Raw genomic sequence first — 19,226 nt, forward strand, 5'->3', positions numbered from 1 at the left:
AACCATACAAACAAATTAAAATGAGTGTAATCGGTCCTCAATCAAAAAAAAAAATCATGTGCTTTATTTATTGTTTTTGTAAAACAGTCGATTAAAAAAAAGATAACAGTAATTATATTCAAACATTAAAAAGATCATTTTGATTACACAGCTTACTCATATTACTGGATTAAACATTACAGAAACGTACAGTTAATTTAGGGTAACTATAGCATTTTACATTTGGCAGTAGTCTTATGAATTAATTACAGTGTTAAACACTAAAAACAGTTTGTCTGCAGAATAAACTGAAGGAATTTAGATTTTTCTTTGGCTCCAATCTTTCTGATTACTGTACTTGAAGTAGTAAAGGTAACAGTAGAAGAAACTACACTAATGAATTAATGTCGATTCTCTAAACCATCTATACAGCGGGAGGTGGTTATGTGAAATAAATCAAAGTCAGCTTTAGCTTTCAGGATTATTTATTTACATCGAGAACTATACAAACCATAACCAATATGACAACAACATATAGTGAACAGTGTGCCTTCCCCCCCACAGTACACTGAACATTATCACATATCAACACTATAAAATGCATTTATGCAGCATGCAAAGCACGGATGAAGCATGATGTGACCTTTTGACATGTAACCACAGTAAGTACAGCACTCCCATAAACATTGCATACAGTCAGTAACTCAAGTATCATCAAAAAATTATTTACAAAGGCAGCGTTAAAATGTTTTCTACATTTTAAAATTAATGCATCGTTTCAAAATAACATGTGCTGATATCTTACTGATTTAGAAACAGCCAGGTAAACAATGCCTGGTTACATTCTGGAGCGCAAAACTTTTATTTACAAGGTAAGTGTTTAAAAATTGTTATACCACTCCAGCAAAAATAATCTATAGGAACTATTAAAAAAAACTATTAAAACTATTAAAAAACTACAGAAATTATTCTGACGCATGATCAAGTTAAATCCAATGGATTTTGGCTTCAGGTTTCATTAATAGATTCCCTCAAAAGGACCATAAGCTGAAATAAATTGTCTCACAGTGTCATTGCCATCACCCATTTACTGCTGAATATATATTATCGTTTAAAAACGGACTGAGTGAAGAGATTTTTCACGTAGTTGCATTTCCAGACCTTTGCTGACATACAAACTTTGCTGTACTTCAGTTTTAGCTGCATCAAAGATCTGCACACACACACGCATACATACACTCTACTGCTTGACCTACACCATTTTTGTGTTTCTAAACATACAGTGTAGGTTTTGGCATTTCAAAATAAAAGTGAACTAAAGAAGTGTTATATCACCACGTAAACTACAGGTGTGCAATAATCACAAACTGATTGTATTTCAGGCATGTGTGAATTAAAAAGTTAAAAGGATCCACTTGGGTTTCATGTAGTTATAAATATATGATTTTTTTTTCCCAATCTTCGTTTAAACATTTTGTTTTATATATAAAGTATCACACAAAGGCAAATCGTGATAGAGGAATATCCTATCTTTAAAAATTGGGGAATAGGCACTTTAACCTACTAGGACCTGGCGTCCACATATTTGGACATCACATTTTGGGTTATTTAGACCAAAATACTCAATTTTGCTTTACAAGGGCCTGATAACCACTTACGAGGACATTATACTGCTACTGTTCTATTGAAATTTTAAACAAATATCCTCATTTGTGGCTCTCATTTTTCTTAGAAATGAAAATTTGGTAAAAAAATAAATAAAAATCTGGCAATTCTTTGTTTTTACATTCATCGGGCCCCAATATGCCCAAATATCAAAGATAAATTAAAAATGCATGCTGTGGAAGAATTCGGGTCTTAAAAGGTTAAAATATAAACTAGATTAAAATAAGCAGCTTTTTTTCTTTGAGTAAAAAGTACAAATTCCCACAGATAGCATTGGTACTCTGGTAAGATTAGCAGTTGGTACCATCAATCAGAAAGACCTGCAAACACATGGATGCACTGAAAATGCTACTTTTAGCACCATGTTGACTTTATATGAGCTATACATTCAATGTACAAGACATCCAAAGACCTGTGACTTGTATTTTTTCAGTAATAGAAACACTGGTTAAACCCCCAAAACTGCATCTTAAGGGTAAATTTACAACTAAGGGATTTCTCAGCTAACAACTTTCTCACAAAAGGCACTGATGGTACATTAAAATTCTCACCCTCGTCCAAGTCTCTTAGACGGTGTTTGTATTTTTTGTACACGGTCAACATATACAAATGTCGAGCACTTTGAAGCTAGGTGAGCAGTAACACATTCTGAACTTTATATGTGACATCATTCATGGAAAATCTGATGTGCGGTCATTCTAATGTACTGTTAAAAACCCAAAATGAAGTTTATGAAGATCCATTTATGGTTGGATAATATTTTTGTAAAAACAAAAGCATTTTGAATCGATGGATTCCGTTATGTTTAGTAAAACTGACCATTTCAAAGCACAATAAAAAAAAAAAAAAAAAAATATGACTATAATCTTCTTTTCACATAATTTCATACTGCTTCAATTAAAAATACTTGGCTAATTAGCCATTAAATCTTATTAGGCTTTTTATAATCATCATGTAGTCAACATTTTTGGCTAGTAGTACAATTGGCTGTCTCCATGTGTCTCCTGAACTTGCAGATAGTCTTTCAGAAAACTTAATAGCTATTTCACAGCACAGATGTTACATTCTTTTTGGGGAAAAAAGGGGTAAAGGATATACTGTACCAGCTCCTGGTCTATGGACTCTTTCTTCTTACTGGCTCCTCGTGTTTTCATCTTTCTTGTCGTTGGCTGACGACTGAGCACTTGCATGGTCTGCAGGGACTCAAGGTCTTTGGCCATTTTGGATTTTTAAGCTCATTGTCATGACTGCATGATAATACGTTATGTTTAGGTTAGATTTTATGTTAGCTCAATTTAATTGATAATCTTGTGTTGATAGGTCCTTTGTGACATTGTTCTGTGCCCACCTCGACATAGAAAACATGTAGAGGACAGCTGCAAATGCAATTTTAACATTTTTTCCCCGTTTTTCTTTGAGTTGTTAGCGAATTGTAGGTTTGTAACTTTTCATTTGTCTAAGTTAGTTAGTTGATTGGCGTTTTCACAATAGGTAAGGGCTGTTTTGTTTGTTATGTTGTCCTTACCGCTCCGTGAAACATACTTGCACCTTCTTTCCTGTACCCCTATTTAAATAAACATTTTAAAAAACCCTCCTATCTCCTCAGAAACCATCTTCATCTTCTCGGGTAGAGTTTTGTGTATTGTGTAAGAAGGCTTCCTTCTCTGTTTGTATGGCCTCTTCCTTTATTATGCAGCTATCTTCGTAATTGTCACACTTGGCTAACGCCTCCTCTGCACTGTTGCGTATACCATAGCCAAAGTAGATGGCAAAACCTACAATTCACATAGAAACATGAATTAATGGACAATAATAATAACAAGTTTAAAAAAATAAAATTACAGCAGAGACGTTAATTGTTACTGCTGGTCTAAAGTACCTATGGTCATCCAGATGGCAAAACGCAACCACGTTCCTTTGTCGAGCTGCATCATCAGGTACACGTTCACAAACATGCTAATGATCGGCACCAGTGGCACCAATGGGACCTGTGGATAGAGTATTTATTGGGTATAAGACTGGCTAAAACTTTGCATTTAAAACAAATTTTACAATCTGCAAAGCAATCTTAGACGTACGGGCAATGTAGGAAAATCCCTGACAAAATTAAGTGTTATTTTTTTAACGCTCGATTGAAAAATTGTGCAGCACTTTTAATTCAAAACTCTCATAATTTTTTTCCTGAGTGAGAAATTAAGACTTATTGTGGAATTACCCAATAAGCCCTAAATGCTTTTTTCTCAATATCTGCTTACAATAAAATCTAAACTGGCATTTTCTGTCTCTAGAATCACATCACATAGTACATTAGTATATTATATCTCATATTTAACTCTTTATTTTACATGGAGGAAGTTACTTTGAAAGAGGATCTGGGTGTTATTGATTATTAATTTCTAAAGGTGACAAGCTTACACTGCTATGTGGGTATGAGATAGCATGAGAAAAGCCTTTAGCAAAAGGACACACACTCACTTTGAAGGCAAGGTTGGTTTTGCTCTGTGGCTGTCTCCATATAATAATGATTAGAACCAGGCAGATAGCCACTATAACACAGAGGGCAGTCAGAGACCAGCGTGCATACCCTCCCTGAGAAGCTACAACACTGAAGACACACACCAAAACACCTGGTGGGGAAAAAAACAAAATTAACAAGCGATGACACCAGATGATGTGCTGGATCAGTAATCACATGAATAGTTCTGGGACTTTCATCCAGTTTCTCACCAAGTATACTGGTGCAGATGTTGACGATGAGTCCAGAGAGAGATGACGGCACAGTGTTCGGAGGGTTAATAAGTTTTTTGAAAGTAAAGTGATCATCAGGTTGCGATAAAATATCAACACTCCCATCCCTATATGTAATTTCAGACTCATCCTGAGTATTGGCCATCTCATAGGCTGCACTGGGCTGTAAAGGCTGGTACCTTCACAAGACAAAAAAAGAAAATTACAAAAATGAAAGTGTAAGACTCCCTATCCCACTGTTCCCACAACTCAAACGTCTGCATACAACAGAGCTATAATTAGTAGCACATTTAAAAATCCATTATGCTAAGATAAGACACCATTCTGATGCGCCAACAGCTGGTTTTCCTGCTTTTCTCTACTCTCTACATCAAAGCAGAGCAGAAAAGCAGTATTAAAGACACACAAATCTGCTCAGACTGCACTGTGCCATCTAGCTGATGGTTTCACCTTTCACCTCTGAAACTAACACGCAAGCACAACTGGCCGGGTCACAAAAACACTGAACAGAGAGGCTCATGTTGCAACACACAATAAAATCTCATCATTAAATATTATTAAATCATTATTATAACCTAACAGCTATCAAATCAATGACATACAAATAATGTGCATTCTTTTTCTTATTATTCCCACTGACACGATTTAGAAAAGGTGGAGGTCAGTCGTTTTAGTACAGTACTGTAGGAATTCCCGAGTAATTATCTGAGTAATTAAAATTACACGACTCTAATAAAAAAAATAAAAAAATACAATAAAATTAATAAAAATAAGGGACCACTTGATCATCACGGTAAAATTCATAATGTAACAGCTCTAAAACTGTAGTTTTTTCTTTTTGTTTGTGCTCCTGAGCTCCTCCTATTCCTGTGTCTCTCAGCATAGTTAAGTATGTGGAAGAGATACCAGGAGACGGTCTGCTACACAAGAAGAGCACGACCAGGCTGTCGCTCTTTGTGTTAGGAAGAACAGCAGGAGCCCTGCCAGAGCTCAGGCCCCCAGAGGCTACTTCCATACGTGCTTCCTACCGAGCTTTTAGAGACTCTGAGACAGTGGGAGGAGGTCGTGTCATCCTGTATTCATACGAGCACGATACTAGTGTGTGAGCACAGGCCCCACTAGAAGATGCCCTAACCTCATTCCACCTTCATGAACTCTTTCTGACATAAAAACCAGTAAAACTAGACTACAATCAATCAATCATGAGTGATAACGACACAGCAATACTTTATAATAAACATGTGCAAAACCGTTCCCTTTTTGGGGGGTGTCTTCGTTTTTCCCTTTCCATTGCTCGTCCCTTCACTTATATTTGCACCGAAGCAGGAGAAATGGATTCACAGTGGTTCACGCTTCATAACCAGAGTGTTTAAATATGCCTGAGTTAAACTGCCTTTGTGATGATTAAGTGGTCTCTTAATGTTTTTATTTTCATTATGTCCATTTCTACATTTATCCTCGCCAGACATCATAGACTAGTCTGTTGATATCATTGTGGGAAATCGGGTCAGACCAGAGTGTCCAGTATGCAGTATTAAAATTGAAAATAAAACACTTAAGGCCTACTAAATAAGTGATGAGGGCTACCTGAGGACCAGCACACAAGCTGCCACCAGAGTGTAGGCCAGCAAAGTCCCAATGGACATGAGGTCAACCAGGTCCTTCAAGTCAAACAGGAATGCCATCACCGCTGCAGGAGACACAGGTGAACCATATGAAGGTTACAAAAGCCATAAAGAACATTAATTGCATGAAAGCAATACAGACATTGTATTTTTTCAGCTTAATTATTTAGAAGCTTGAACGACTTGCCACCATCCTCCTTCCATAAGGGGGCACTGTTGCCTTTGGCTTCATCTCAGCTACCTACCAGATAAAAGCCCTGCCACAAAGGTGGAGATGATAGGAGTCTTCCTCGCGCTGACACGCGCCAGAAACGAGAAGAGCAGACCATCACGGGCCATAGCAAAGATAATGCGTGGGAGTGGAAACATGGAGCCAAGGAGACTAAGCCAAGGATAAAAGGAAGGAGGAGGAGGAGGCACAGATTTATAACTTGAAAGAATGTGTGTGCAGTGTGGTGTCACACAAGTCCACCATCATTTTTCAGCCCAACACCCTGACAGCAAGTTGCTGTGGTCATGCATTGTACTGGTAAATTTACAAACTTGATTAAAGTTGAGTTAGTGTGTTTAAGGCCATGTGTACCAAGAGTCGCCTAGGATCAGAACAAAGTAACCCCAGCCAGTTTAGTTTAGTTTGTGACCTCACCTGCCGCAAGACCTGATGTTATTGTTGCTATTAGAGGGGTTTTGGTTCGTGTGCTGACTTTAGCCAAGCATTTGAAGAGCAGGCCATCTTCTGCCATGGCCCAGATCACTCTGGGCATTGGGAACATGGAGCCTAGTAAACTAGTACACAGGAGAAAAAGAAAAGCATGCCATGCGAGTCAATCCACACAAAATGTATAACAAGTTTCAAAAGATTAAAACAAAAAAAGTGAGTGGATCTAATGTAAATGCATTCAAACTGTAGGTCTACGTGATTGCTGAGCCAGCTGAGAGATTTACTCGCATTCTCATTCAGTTTCAGTGATGTGGAGTGTGACGTTCGGTCATTGTTGTTAATGCAGTTCATCCCACAGGTGTCATTGGCACTGAACTTCAGGCTCCCTACACTTTTATATCAGGCCTTTCATTTCAGTGTCAAGTTTAGCAAATTAGCAAACATGCTGCTCTTTAATAATAGCCAAACTACTACCTAAGAACGAGCGTGCCAATTAGGATAAAGACAGTTAGTAAATGTTTTTTTTAATCCATGAAACAATATATAATTAAGACATAAGCAAAAATCCACAATACATCATAATATTTCTAGGAAATTATTCTTGAGATTAAAATTTTCTCCCAAAGTATTTGAAGCTGAATTACAGTCACCCTGTGGAGTTACCTGCTATTAGCTTGATGTAATAATATTTTATTGTGTGGGACTTTGCTTCAACACAGATGCACTACTCAGTTAATCGGCAGGTGGCACAGCTTATCAAAAATACAGCCCAACCACGTCCCACTGCAGGCTTGTTTTAACACGTATATGCTTTGTGCTTTTAATATTTTACAAGCAAATATAATTGTAAGACATCAAGAATAAACACAATGAATTTTAGTGAGTAAAACTACGTATACAATATATTTCTGTTACAGGAAAACACCACAGGGCATCTTTCAATAAATCAAATATTACTTGTGCAAATGCATTTCATTAACATCAATATTCATTCTGCAACTCGGTCCATAAGATAATACCTTTGATGGTTTCTGCCACTTATTCTCATATTCAATCTCAGATCTAGTTAATCTTAGACTAAGCAAAAAAGACAATAATAAAATTATAGAAAGTGTAAAAGACATGAATTATTCATTCCTAAAAAACAAAAAAAGCGTGCTAAATAATTACAAGTCCTCCATGAATGCTCATGCTGAGAGGCAGCAGGAAACACACTTACCTAGTCGACAGTGCACATAAAGAGCCAATGGCCACTGCGTAAGTGGCTCCCTCCCAGCCCACATACTTAAAAGCCACAGGAAGAGGGCTGCTCTTGTCCAGCAAGTAGTAAGGCATCATCACAGTGAGGGCTGCAGATACACCAAAGTATGCCACAAAGCAAATGAGGAGAGAGGCCACAATGCCAACAGGAATGGCCCTCTGTGGATTCTTTACTTCTTCTCCTGGGGAGGGAACATGATCCAGCATGTTAAGAGAACATAGCTCCTTTATGAGTCACCAATTTAATATATTCTCCCTCACCTGTAGTGGCAATGCAGTCAAACCCTATGAAGGCATAAAAACAGGTTGCTGCACCAGAAAGGACTCCAGTCCAACCGAAGGGCATGAAACCACCAGCACCAAGAACATCCTCATTTGGAATGAAATCGGACACACTAGAAATAACAGACAGAAAATATTTACTCATTTAATAAAAACCTCTGATGTATCATTAGGGATATAGACATTTGAGAATAAGATATTTATTAAACGCACTTAGAAGTAGAGTTTCTGGTGGCATTAAGGATCTTTTCAGGGTTCAGGTTCCAGTTTTCTTTGTTTCCTTTAACTAAGCCAGAGATGACTACAAACACCAGCACCAGTACATTGATGCAGGTAAACACTTTGTTTACCATGGCTGACTCTTTTACACCAAATACAAGCAGCCCTGCAAGCAGTAAAAACATGAACGATTAAAGAACATAATCTGAAGCAATAGACAAAACAAGCGAGAGATGCATCCATTTCTGACCTGTCAGAACGATTATGATTACGACAGCAAATATGTCTGGATATTCTGCCAAGACTCCCGGGGCGTTCATGGTCATGTATTGTCTGCAAATCAGCTCAATCTTCCTTCCAATAAGCTCATCAAAGGTTGCGCTCCATGCCCGGGCCACGCTCGAAGTTCCTGTGCAAACAGTATCCGGTATGTAAACTTAACAAGAATCAAGAGTAGCAGGGAACTCCCTCTTTATTTAAAGCGTCTCACCAATGACATAAGCGAGAATGAGGTTCCAGCCGGTGATAAATGCCCATACTTCTCCAACCGTAACATAGCTGTAGAGGTAAGCCGAGCCAGTTTTGGGAACACGCGCTCCAAACTCGGCGTAGCACAGACCAGCCAAGACTGAAGCCATGGCAGCGATGAGGAAGGAGATGACAATGGCGGGTCCTGAATTTTCTCGGGCTACGGCACCAGCGAGCACGTAGACGCCAGCACCGAGTGTGCTGCCGACGCCCAGGGCCACAAGGTCAAACGTGTTAAGACATCGAGCCAAGCGGGACTCCTCTATGCTACTGTCCACAACCTTCACTCTCAGAAGTTTCTTCCCAATGCCTTTCAGTGAAGACAGAATCATCTTGGTTTACAGTTTGGAGAATTTCGTCAATAGACTCCTGTTGATAAAGCAGAACAGAAATAATGACAAAATAAGAAAAGAGACTACGCAACTGTCAATAAGCAAATGAAGACGATCTAAATTCAAAAAACATTTGGTTTAAATGTAACACGTATAACATGTATGTTTACAACACAAGAAACTATAAAGTTATTAGTCTGAAAAGAAAAAAAACCTATCCCATAATTCTTGCCATTAATGTAGGACTACAGTTATCAGTATTGTCATCCATTAGTTAATTGGATAACAAATACTTTTGCTTATTAATGAACAAAAATAGATACAAAAAGACAAAAAAATAAAATAAAAACAGGTCTTTTAAATTGTAGGAATTTTAGTAATTGTAATGCCTAAATAACTAAATCGTTTAATTGTATTTATATTAAAATCTAAATTTTTACAGAAAACATTGTGTTCTTCGAAGGCTTTCTTACATTAGCAAGAGGCACAAAAAATGTTCAGGCATTATTGCATCTTCTAGATGAGAAAAATTTGCTGCGTGTTGAAGTGCTTTTGCACATGTGGTAACACGTGTGGAATGTGGTAGTGAATGAGTGAGTACGTGTGTCTGTACGCCTTTAAAGCAGTTGTGGTGGCTGCAATGAGGAAAAGCAAGCATAACAACATTGCACTGCTGCAATGTTTCCTGCAGCAGAAAACTGACATTCTAATGGTGTACATAACAATAATTGATGTTAATGCAACCTAGCAACTAGGGCTGTGCGATACGACCAAAATCTCATATCCCGATATAAGACATCTATCGTCCGATAACGATATAAATCACAAAAATGTAACATTTTCTGTAAATTCTGTGAATCTCGGGCAGCTCGTCTTGCGGGAAGTGTTTCCAGCTGCACGTCATGTAGCTGGAGTCGAGTGTTTTAACCGATGCACGAAACTATACATTTTTAGTTGTAACGGCCGCCGTTTTCTTTGTGTGTATTTATTACACGGCGTGCTGCGGGAAAAAGCCTGTTCTAACGTTTGAGTCTAAGGTTTATTTTTTAGCACCTGACGACTCTTTTTTTAATTCTCATCCGTAAATAATAATAAACGTGCTCTTTTACTTGATTCAGTTTATTTTGAAAAGTCTCAACAGGATCTTGAGGCTTATTGTGAAAGCTTTATGTGGAACATAAACAAGCGGACACGCGATGCTGTTACCGTCTTTGTTGCTAACCACAACGCATAAAAACAGGCGCTTGTCCGTCCGTAGTGTGATTATATAAAATATAAGAGAAAGAGAGAACTTTAAGAAATTAATATAGCCACTACAGTGACCATCAAAACCATGAAAAAATATTGCCGTAAGCAGTTTATTTTGCGACACCATGGAACAAACGATTGCGTAAAATGAAACGATAGACGTTTTTATATCGTCATCCGATATATATCGTTATATCGAACAGCCCTAATAACAACTTTTACCTAGTAAAGGTTTTAATGAGCTTCTGTTTGAAAGTAAGAAAAACGTTTTCTTTCACTCCACCTGAACTCATCATCTGTACAAAGGCTCAGCCTCTTTGCTCTTTCCTGTTAATGACACTCTTCCATAGCTTAATACAGGAGACATGAAATTCACTAAAGTTTGTTGGCAGATCAAAGTGAAATTAATGTTACTGACTGTATATTCTTACTGATAAATAACATATAAAAAGACCAAACAAATGGCTGAATGCATGAAAATTCCAGTGACAGCGTGATTGTACAGGCTGCACTTCCGAAACTTTAGATCTGGGATTTATTCAGTTGTACTAAAGTATAGAATCTATGAAGCTCTTAAAGCATACTAAAAGAAATAGCAGAAGCAGAAACAGCTGTTTGGCTGCTCCCTTTTTCATATGGGGTTGCCTCTACAGGTAACTGTTTAATTTTGCAGAGTTTTTACAACAGATGCCCTTCCAGACACGATCCTAAGGGGATTCAATTTCTCCTCCCAGAATCGAACTGGGAACTTTCCCTGTTCACTTGTTAGCCAAAGATGTCTACCACTACACAGCGGTGTCGGCCCAGGGTCCAGAATCAGTCCAGCAAACACTCCAATCAGGCCCACTGAACAGCTTTGGAAAATGTTAAGGAGCAAATAGATTTTTACATGGATTTTAATATGTTTTAAAGCTTTTCCTATTGTTAAAGACCCCACCCCACCTTTTCCATTCATACAACATCAAACTAAGTACCACCAAATTAAGTAATAGATAAACAATCAAATGACAAAAAAAAGCTCCTGATTTTTCCATTATTTACTATAGAAATGTTTTTGTTTTTTGGTTTGTTTGTTTTTTACATTGATTTCACAGTGTAATAAATAAATAAATAAATAAAATGTATACATGTTAATGAAAACTTTACATTCTATAATTAAATGGACAGTCAGGGCAATTAACTACCAGGATTTTTGGGGTAATTTTACACATTTATCATGTGGTCTGGCTGGATGTGGCCCACAATATAAAATGATTTTGACATCCCTGCTATACACAAAATATACTGCATATCAAAGGACAGAAAGACCCCCTCCCCCTGCCTAAAAAAAAACCCCCACACACACACACAAAAAAAACCACACACCCACGTGCGCAAACACACAGTGTCAATGAAGCTCTTCCAGCAGGAACTTCTACCTTTACTGATGAACTCAGCTGCTCTGCTTTTAGTTCCAAGTTGCAACTTCTCTCTTTAGATCCAGAATCAGTTTCAGAAGAACAGAGTTGGGGGAGACGTTTACAAGCACCGCTGAGACATATGACACAGATGCCTCTTAGTGTACAAAACATTCAGGTGTCTCGCTCACAAATAGAACAGTGACACATCACATGGCCTCAGGAGCAGCTGTGATGCTAGATATAATCCCTCAGGGGCTAAACAAACAGACTCCGGCAGGTTTTCGCCAATTCAAGAACACAGCAAGGCTATGGAAATTATGATCTGATTATATTACTTCACCCTCTTACAGCAATTTATTCAAGGAAACTTGTGTTGGCTTGTGTTAGGAATTAATGTAGAAGAAAAAGAACTCTATGACTGGTAAGCAGACACATTAACAGTAGAGAACTGAATATCTGGAGAAGAAACTGGATTTGGAGATTATGATCACAAGACAATCCACAATCCAGGCTTTACTTTATGAGTTTATAGCCAAACAAGCAGGTTTAGACCAAACGTATGCACAAGGAGCTAGTACTCAATAAATCTGCAGCTAAATGAAGGCCAGGTATTTCTTTTTTATTCTTATTTTAAAAGTGGCAACCTGTGAGTGATTAAAATGTGCACATTTTCCATGCGAAGATGTTATGAATTGTTTAACTGTAAAGCTATGACTCCTTACTTGGGTTTCAAACTTCCCCAGAATGCGTTTAGCTCTTCATCTCTGGCAGGACGCTCCACCCCCCCACCCCTAGTCTCTTGATCAGACCAGCTGAAGTTAGTTTGCAGTTGATGGTGATAAGCAGATGGTTTATCTAATCATGTGCCAAGTGTTTTTGAGAGTGCTAGTGCTTTTCCAAACACTTTACAAGGACAATATTCCAGATGGATCTGTGTAATAAACCATCTGCCATGTCAGGTTAGGGTACCACCACCGCTAGTCAGAAAGTCCTCTGTCTGACCTTGACACTTCTGAGTTGCCTTTCTAGGTTGTTGTGACCTGGTCACCTAGGTATTTCAATTCTGTGCGATTACACCAAAATGCGGTTGCCAAAATAAACAGGGCTGAAACTAAAAAGGAAATAAGTCCATCTGGTATCAGTGGAAAATGTTAAAATAAGTAAGGCATGGAAGAATTTGCCCTTATAAGCTGCTAGAGGAAAACAAACGTCATTTTCCTGGGATAAAAAAAAAGTGACAAACTGCAGAGAGCTTCCGAAGCGTTCACATGATGTGGCGTGTAACGGCTGAGCTAAAAACAGAGGGTGGGCGGGAAAGGACACTGCCCTCTTCTCAACCAATCAATGAGCACAACACCTGCCCATGGCACATAGGGGTACACAAGTATATTTGGAACAGAAGTCAATCACATGCTTCTCACTTTTTGGCTGTAGGCAAAACATTGCTCCTTCAAATGCCTTTGATAAATGCTGTGACACTGGTATACGTTTGAGGACGACAGGAGGAAAACAGTGAGAACTCAAAGAAAACTTTGAGCTAACAAAGTAACTACAACTCTGGTCAAAACCAAAACAAGAAAGAAAGAAAGAAAAAATCTCAGGTAAACTGGATTAGGTATTTGAGGTGCTGGGAAAGACTTGGTATTCCAATTTTAATAGAAACAACATCTCAAAAGACTCTTCGTGTACATTGATTTAAAAGATAGTATTGACTATGTGCACGTTAGCATATGCTACTTCCGGTGCGGAAACTCCTGTGGGAAGCTTTGTTTCCGGTGTCCTGTTCGCGCCTGGTTTACGGTCCAAAACAAGTTAAGCAGATGAATGAATCAAGCGGCGATTTACATTTCTATAGATGTCTTGGGCATTTACCCAATATATCTGTAAATGATGTTCATCGACTTGTCGATATTTTTCCCCCGCGCCTCAGAGCAAAAGAGAAAAGGGATTCAAATGTTATATTTCTCAGCTGTCCCTCGTTTATCGCGGGTGTTATGTTCTAAAAATAACCAGCGATAGGTGAAATCAAGTAGCCAATTTAATTTTTTGACGGTGCAAAACGTTTGGTGGACATCGTGGACATACAGTACTGCACCTCAGAGTCACACTGCTAGCGATCAATGCAGCGATTCTGTACTGTACAGGAGAGACGAATGCTGAACATTTGCCTGATTAAATCATAAGACCAGTCACTATACAGAGATGTGCTTCTGAATGTGGACGATGTGTCTTCTGCTGCAGTAATGGAGTTCTGCTTGTGTTGAGTGATGTAAACAACTGATCGATCTAAACGCTTCAAACGTCAAAATTGATCATTAGATTTTTTATGACACAACAGTGGTGAGTGTTCCCACCTTCTGCTCTTTGTAACTTAACGCAATCTTTCCGTTTTCGAGTTTTGGACATGATTTTGGAGTATATCTTCGCAGTAGCGATTGACCGCAAAGTAAAGCTACCGGAAATGCACAACCCCACATCTGGTCTCAAACCAGGAAGTTAGCATTGTCTCGTGCACATAGTCAATTATAGCCTTGAAATATGTTTGTCTGGTACCCAGTCCAACATTAGGATGGCTCATTGTTGACTTAAAATGGTAGATCTATTGCAAACCCAACTGTGCTTAGGGTTATGCGATAAGACCGAAATCTCATATCCCGATATAAGACATTTATCATCCCGACAGCGATATATATCACAAAAATTTTACATTTTCTCTAAATTCTGTGAATCTCTTATTTTGAAAAATCTCAACAGGATCTTCAGTTTTATTGTGAAAGGTTTATGTGGAAAATAAAGAAGTGGACGGCAGAGCCACATGCTGGGTTTACCATCGTTGTTGCTAACGACAACACGTAAAAACTGTTGCTTGTCCGTCCGTAGTGTGGTTATTTTAAATATAAGAAAAAGAGCGAACTTTAAGAAATTATTATAGCCACCACAGTGACCGCCAAAACTGCCGTAAACAATTTATTCTGCGACACCACGAAACAAACGATATGAAACGACAGACGTTTTCATATCGTCTTCCGATATATATTGTTATATCGAACAGCCCTAACTTCCTAAGCTCTAAGTTCCTCTCAAAAAAGCAAACAAACAAACAAACTATCCATCCAAACACGCAACCTGACATTGTTTAACCCGAATTTGAGAAACGTTGTTAACCATCTTCAATTTCAAAATTTTCTGCATGAATCTGAAAGTAGCCAAAAGCCATAAGAGCCAATTCAGGTGACCTCTAAACACCTGGCACTAAACTGCTATTCTGCAGCGCTACAACAAGCCCATCTGCCTTTGTGGGGATGTGGCACATGAGCGAGTTCATAACGCAGACGTCTTTCTTGCACAAGCCAAACAAACTTTCCTTTCCAGGAGAATCTGACCTTGTGACACTGAAGGTACGACAAACAAGCAACAGCATCCAGTCATTAAAACATAGTTTGCACATTTTTTGAGTTGTTTTGAGCTGTTCATACCTTTAAGTAATGAAGCTCTTAAGTATGTCTTAAACACTGCTGTACGGTTTTCTTGACCTTGTGGAAGAAAACAGAGAAACTCTGATATGAAGGACTCCCACGCCACTCACGCTTGACCTAAATAAATCATACTTCCCTGTGATGCTAAAAGATGAAAATAATAGTGGAATGACTTACCACTTTCTCGGATTAATGGATGCCTGTGAAATTCTGCAAAGACATGTTTGACCTTGCGTACATTTCTATAGGAACCTATTTTAGAAAAATTCCTGCGTTTCACATTTTTGTTTTACTATGCTGCTTTGACTTTGTTGCATGTGGGAATGTCAGTCTCAAGGGAATCGTGGCACCTGTATCATCCAGAATTATTTTTGTTTTCAAACAGTAAACCCTCAAAATTACCATGAAATTCATTCCCATGAGTGTAAATAAAGAGTATAAGATAACTAAATTTCTGTAGACGTTCACATGGGCTCAATGAGACATTACACAGACTTGTGCTAGCAAGAAGGCAGGGTGAAGATCATTTAACCTCCTAAGACGTGAACTCTTTCATGGCATGCATTTTTAATTTCTTTTTGCTATTTGCTCTTATTGGGACCTGATGAATGTAAAAACAAAGAATTAACAGATTTTTACCTAATTTTTGTTTCTGAGAAAAATGAGATCCACATATGAGGACATTAGCTTTAAATTTCGATAGAACAGTGGCAGTATAATGTCCTCGTAAGGGTTCTTGTAGAGCAAGATTTTGTATTTTGGTCTAGACAATCCAAAATGTGATGTCCACATATGTGGACGCCAGGTCCTAGGAGGTTAATGTCTGATACGACTGATTTGGATTCTTGTGTTCGTGCAAACAGCTTCAGCAAGTAATGTTTATAAAAGCTGAAGGTGCAGTCCACTTATTGTTCTTTTGGGGAACTGTTATTTGGTATGCGCAATTCACACAAACAGTGTAATCAACAACAGCACATTCTATGAAATGATGTGATGTTGACACCATAAATGTTATCTTTGTTAAAACGCAGCTTACAGACTCTTAACTGATTCACTGTTGACATCCTGTACCTTCCCTATGCTTTTTTACTTCATTAATTCATATATCGTGTGCTATTCAAACACCAAAACAGCATTTAAACCATAACTTTCACACTAAAAAAAAGAAAATAAATGCTAAAGTGTATTAAAAATTTTGAGTCCTGGCTTATAAAAAAATGATTAATTCAGATATCATTGGATATCACACACACACACACAAACAAACACACACTCCTGTTTGCTGGTTAGTTCGCTTTTCAGTTGGATTGTAGTGTCTATATAAAGTACAGTAAATACTTTTTAAATAAGCAAGATAAAAATTCTATAAAGGGGAACTTGGCGTAACATTTAAAACAAAAATGAACAAAAAGAAGGAGCTGCTGCCTGCGAGTGCGCTGTTGGAGAAACGCAGCCAGGCAGACAGAGGAGAACTGAAGTTCGACCAGGTACCAAAGCAAATCATTCGTACTGTACAAATAATGTAAATATGACGGTGTATCACGAAAGATTGATATCAAACTGATCACTTGACCCATATTAGGTTACTCGTTCTTCAAGTGAATCAACAAATGGCGAAATGAAAAGCCGAACAACAACAATGCTGTTTCTTTAGAGAGTCTTAGCTTACATGTGTGTTTATTTCATATTTTCAGTTGTTTCCCTCCACGGCTAAATAAATCGGTTTCAGTAATGCACTGATATACAAGAATGGACATAAGGGGCTTCAAAGAAAAAACTCAGGTAGATGTTATTTTATATATTATGCTTTGTATGTTGTTCAGTATATTTCTATGCAAAACAAGAGGAATTTCAATACACAGCAGTATATTCACAGTTTAAACCAGATATTTACATACACTTTATGGAAAACACAAGAACATTTTTTACTGTACAACATCAATTTAGAGTAAACTTGTTTTGTTTTGGATAAATAAATATTGAAATATCTTTTGAATTAGTTAAATGTCAGAATAAAGAGAGACAGAGCTGTCTATTTTTTTTATCACATTCATCAAATTTAGGAGTACATATACACTAAAAAAATAAACATTTAGTCTGATTTGATGTTACAATTAAAGAAGTGTTTTTATCTGAAGAGTTTGTAAATATCTGGTTTCAACTGTATATTTGATGATGTTGGTGTTTGGTTTGATTGTCAGCACAAAGAGGGAGAGAGAGGAACAGAGATGGAGAGAGAGGTTAGAACAGAGATGGAACAAGAGCAGGTGAGACAGACATGTTAGTCAAATGGTTGTTTACCAAAAGTATCACCGTATCATAGGTACTCATGTATCTCATACCTAGTGTTTCTTTTTAGGTTTGTTATTTTTCAAATTCTACATTTATTAAGTTATGCAGGCTTGTTTGCACAACAAGGCTAAATAATTATATAAACTTTTCTCAATCTAAATAGTGGACTTTGGTAGAATTAAAAAATAAGTGTAGTGCAGGTCTATGATTATTTTTAGTGCTACTATCATCTAGTTCTGATTCTGTCTTGGTTAAGTCCTAAGTAGTCCTGATTTTGAACTGTTGTAGTCCTGTTTTAATTCTGGATCAGTTCTGGGTCTGGTTGAATTGGGGTTTAGTCCACATGTCTTGATACAGCCCCAACTTTGTTCTGCCTTGCTGCTTAATTAAAAAACCAGTTTAAGGTGTCCTGCATATGTGATATATATTTTTCCCTATATGAAGTCATTCTTTTTTGAACAAAACTCAAAACAGAGCCTATTAATCTTTCAGTCATTTCAACACCCCCCCCCCCCCCCCCCACACACACACACACACACACACACACACACACACACACACAAACACACACGCGCATACTATCCTTAGGGCTAAGCCCCGGGTGTATCAAATGTCTGCCTCCGCCTCTGATTAAGAGAAAAGTAAATCTGAACAGATTCTTAGTGTTTTGTATGGTTTACTTCTAAATCGTTAATCCTATCACAGTTTAACTAGTCGGTAAAAAAAAAAATGCAGTTTTCTATGGTTACAAAATGCAGCATATGCTTACTTAAACCTTGTGAAATCGCAACATTTCCCCAAAACCTTAAACAAGCTATTAAAACAAATGTTAATACAAAGAGATTACATTGTACCTGTGTCTGTGTCTGAGCTACTTTCAGCGTGGGTTCACACCAGATAGGTCACTGCTGGAAATGACTTCTGACTCCTGTAAAAGGCAATGCGGTGCTATAAAAGGCAATGTTTCTCCGCTTGCAAAGACCAGTCTTTTATAAAGTCGCACAAACACTCGGAACTCTAAAACGGCAGATCAATACATAACTTCGCCCACTGGACTACTTTAAGGTCTGCTGGTATGAACGGAAAGGTAAAGCCCACTCCCCGATAAAACCCCCATCTGGAAGTTGCATCAGCCTTCCTTGACTTTAACACTACGTGCACCGCTTCCTTGTGAACTATTACAGTCAAGGCTGAGAAACAAAATGTTGCTGTTCTCTCACAGCCTAATAAATTAATTTATAAGCAAAAGCATGCTCGTGAAGTCTTGCCTAGTTCAGGAAGAGTTCAGACCCTCCATTTCTGTCAACCGTGGAATGAAAAATGTTCCGCCTACAACGGACAATCCAGCGGGGAACAACTCGAGCGCGCCCACGGAGGTGTGTCACTTTGGCTCCACCCAGAGAACTTATTGTTAAGGAGCCTTGCAGGCACCAGATGGCACTCTTTACAAGTAAAAGCTTAAGCAGCTTCTCCCTAAGAATCCCTGATGGTGATCAGACACAACAACACAC

The 19,226-nt window shown here is 38.0% G+C and overlaps 1 protein-coding gene across 4 annotated transcripts; it reads right to left on the reverse strand.

Annotated features, from left to right (window-relative positions):
• Positions 1 to 446: 446 nt before the first annotated feature.
• Positions 447 to 19,083, reverse strand: LOC308401372 (high affinity cationic amino acid transporter 1-like). Of its 4 annotated transcripts, XM_080889557.1 has the most exons (13): positions 18,984 to 19,064; positions 18,570 to 18,643; positions 8,930 to 9,336; positions 8,690 to 8,848; positions 8,434 to 8,605; positions 8,200 to 8,333; positions 7,898 to 8,120; positions 6,664 to 6,803; positions 5,980 to 6,082; positions 4,372 to 4,571; positions 4,120 to 4,271; positions 3,524 to 3,632; positions 447 to 3,419 (listed from the first exon to the last, which is right to left on the reverse strand). In XM_080889557.1, exons 3-13 carry the CDS (start codon positions 9,297 to 9,299, stop codon positions 3,247 to 3,249), a joined length of 1,935 nt encoding a protein of 644 aa, XP_080745683.1. In that variant the 5' UTR covers positions 9,300 to 9,336; positions 18,570 to 18,643; positions 18,984 to 19,064; the 3' UTR covers positions 447 to 3,246. The 4 variants fall into 4 exon arrangements, with proteins under 4 accessions (XP_080745683.1, XP_080745684.1, XP_080745685.1 ...); XM_080889558.1 differs by lacking the exon at positions 18,570 to 18,643 and having other exon boundaries at positions 18,984 to 19,083; XM_080889559.1 differs by lacking the exon at positions 6,664 to 6,803 and adding an exon at positions 6,263 to 6,399 and having other exon boundaries at positions 18,570 to 19,055.
• Between the last annotated feature and the right edge of the window lie 143 nt (positions 19,084 to 19,226).

The sequence above is a fragment of the Rhamphochromis sp. 'chilingali' genome, assembly GCF_963969265.1.
Source record: "Rhamphochromis sp. 'chilingali' genome assembly, chromosome: 8".
Lineage (NCBI taxonomy): Eukaryota > Metazoa > Chordata > Actinopteri > Cichliformes > Cichlidae > Rhamphochromis > Rhamphochromis sp. 'chilingali'.

Excerpts from the sequence above, each read along its gene's own strand:
- LOC308401372 (XM_080889558.1), bottom strand. The coding sequence starts at position 9,299 with ATGATTCTGTCTTCACTGAAAGGCATTGGGAAGAAACTTCTGAGAGTG. Across the intron at positions 8,849-8,929 it reads CATTCTCGCTTATGTCATTG|GAACTTCGAGCGTGGCCCGG; the intron begins GTGAGACGCTTT and ends CTGTTTGCACAG. Across the intron at positions 4,572-5,979 it reads GCTTGTGTGCTGGTCCTCAG|GTACCAGCCTTTACAGCCCA; the intron begins GTAGCCCTCATC and ends TGTCTTGTGAAG.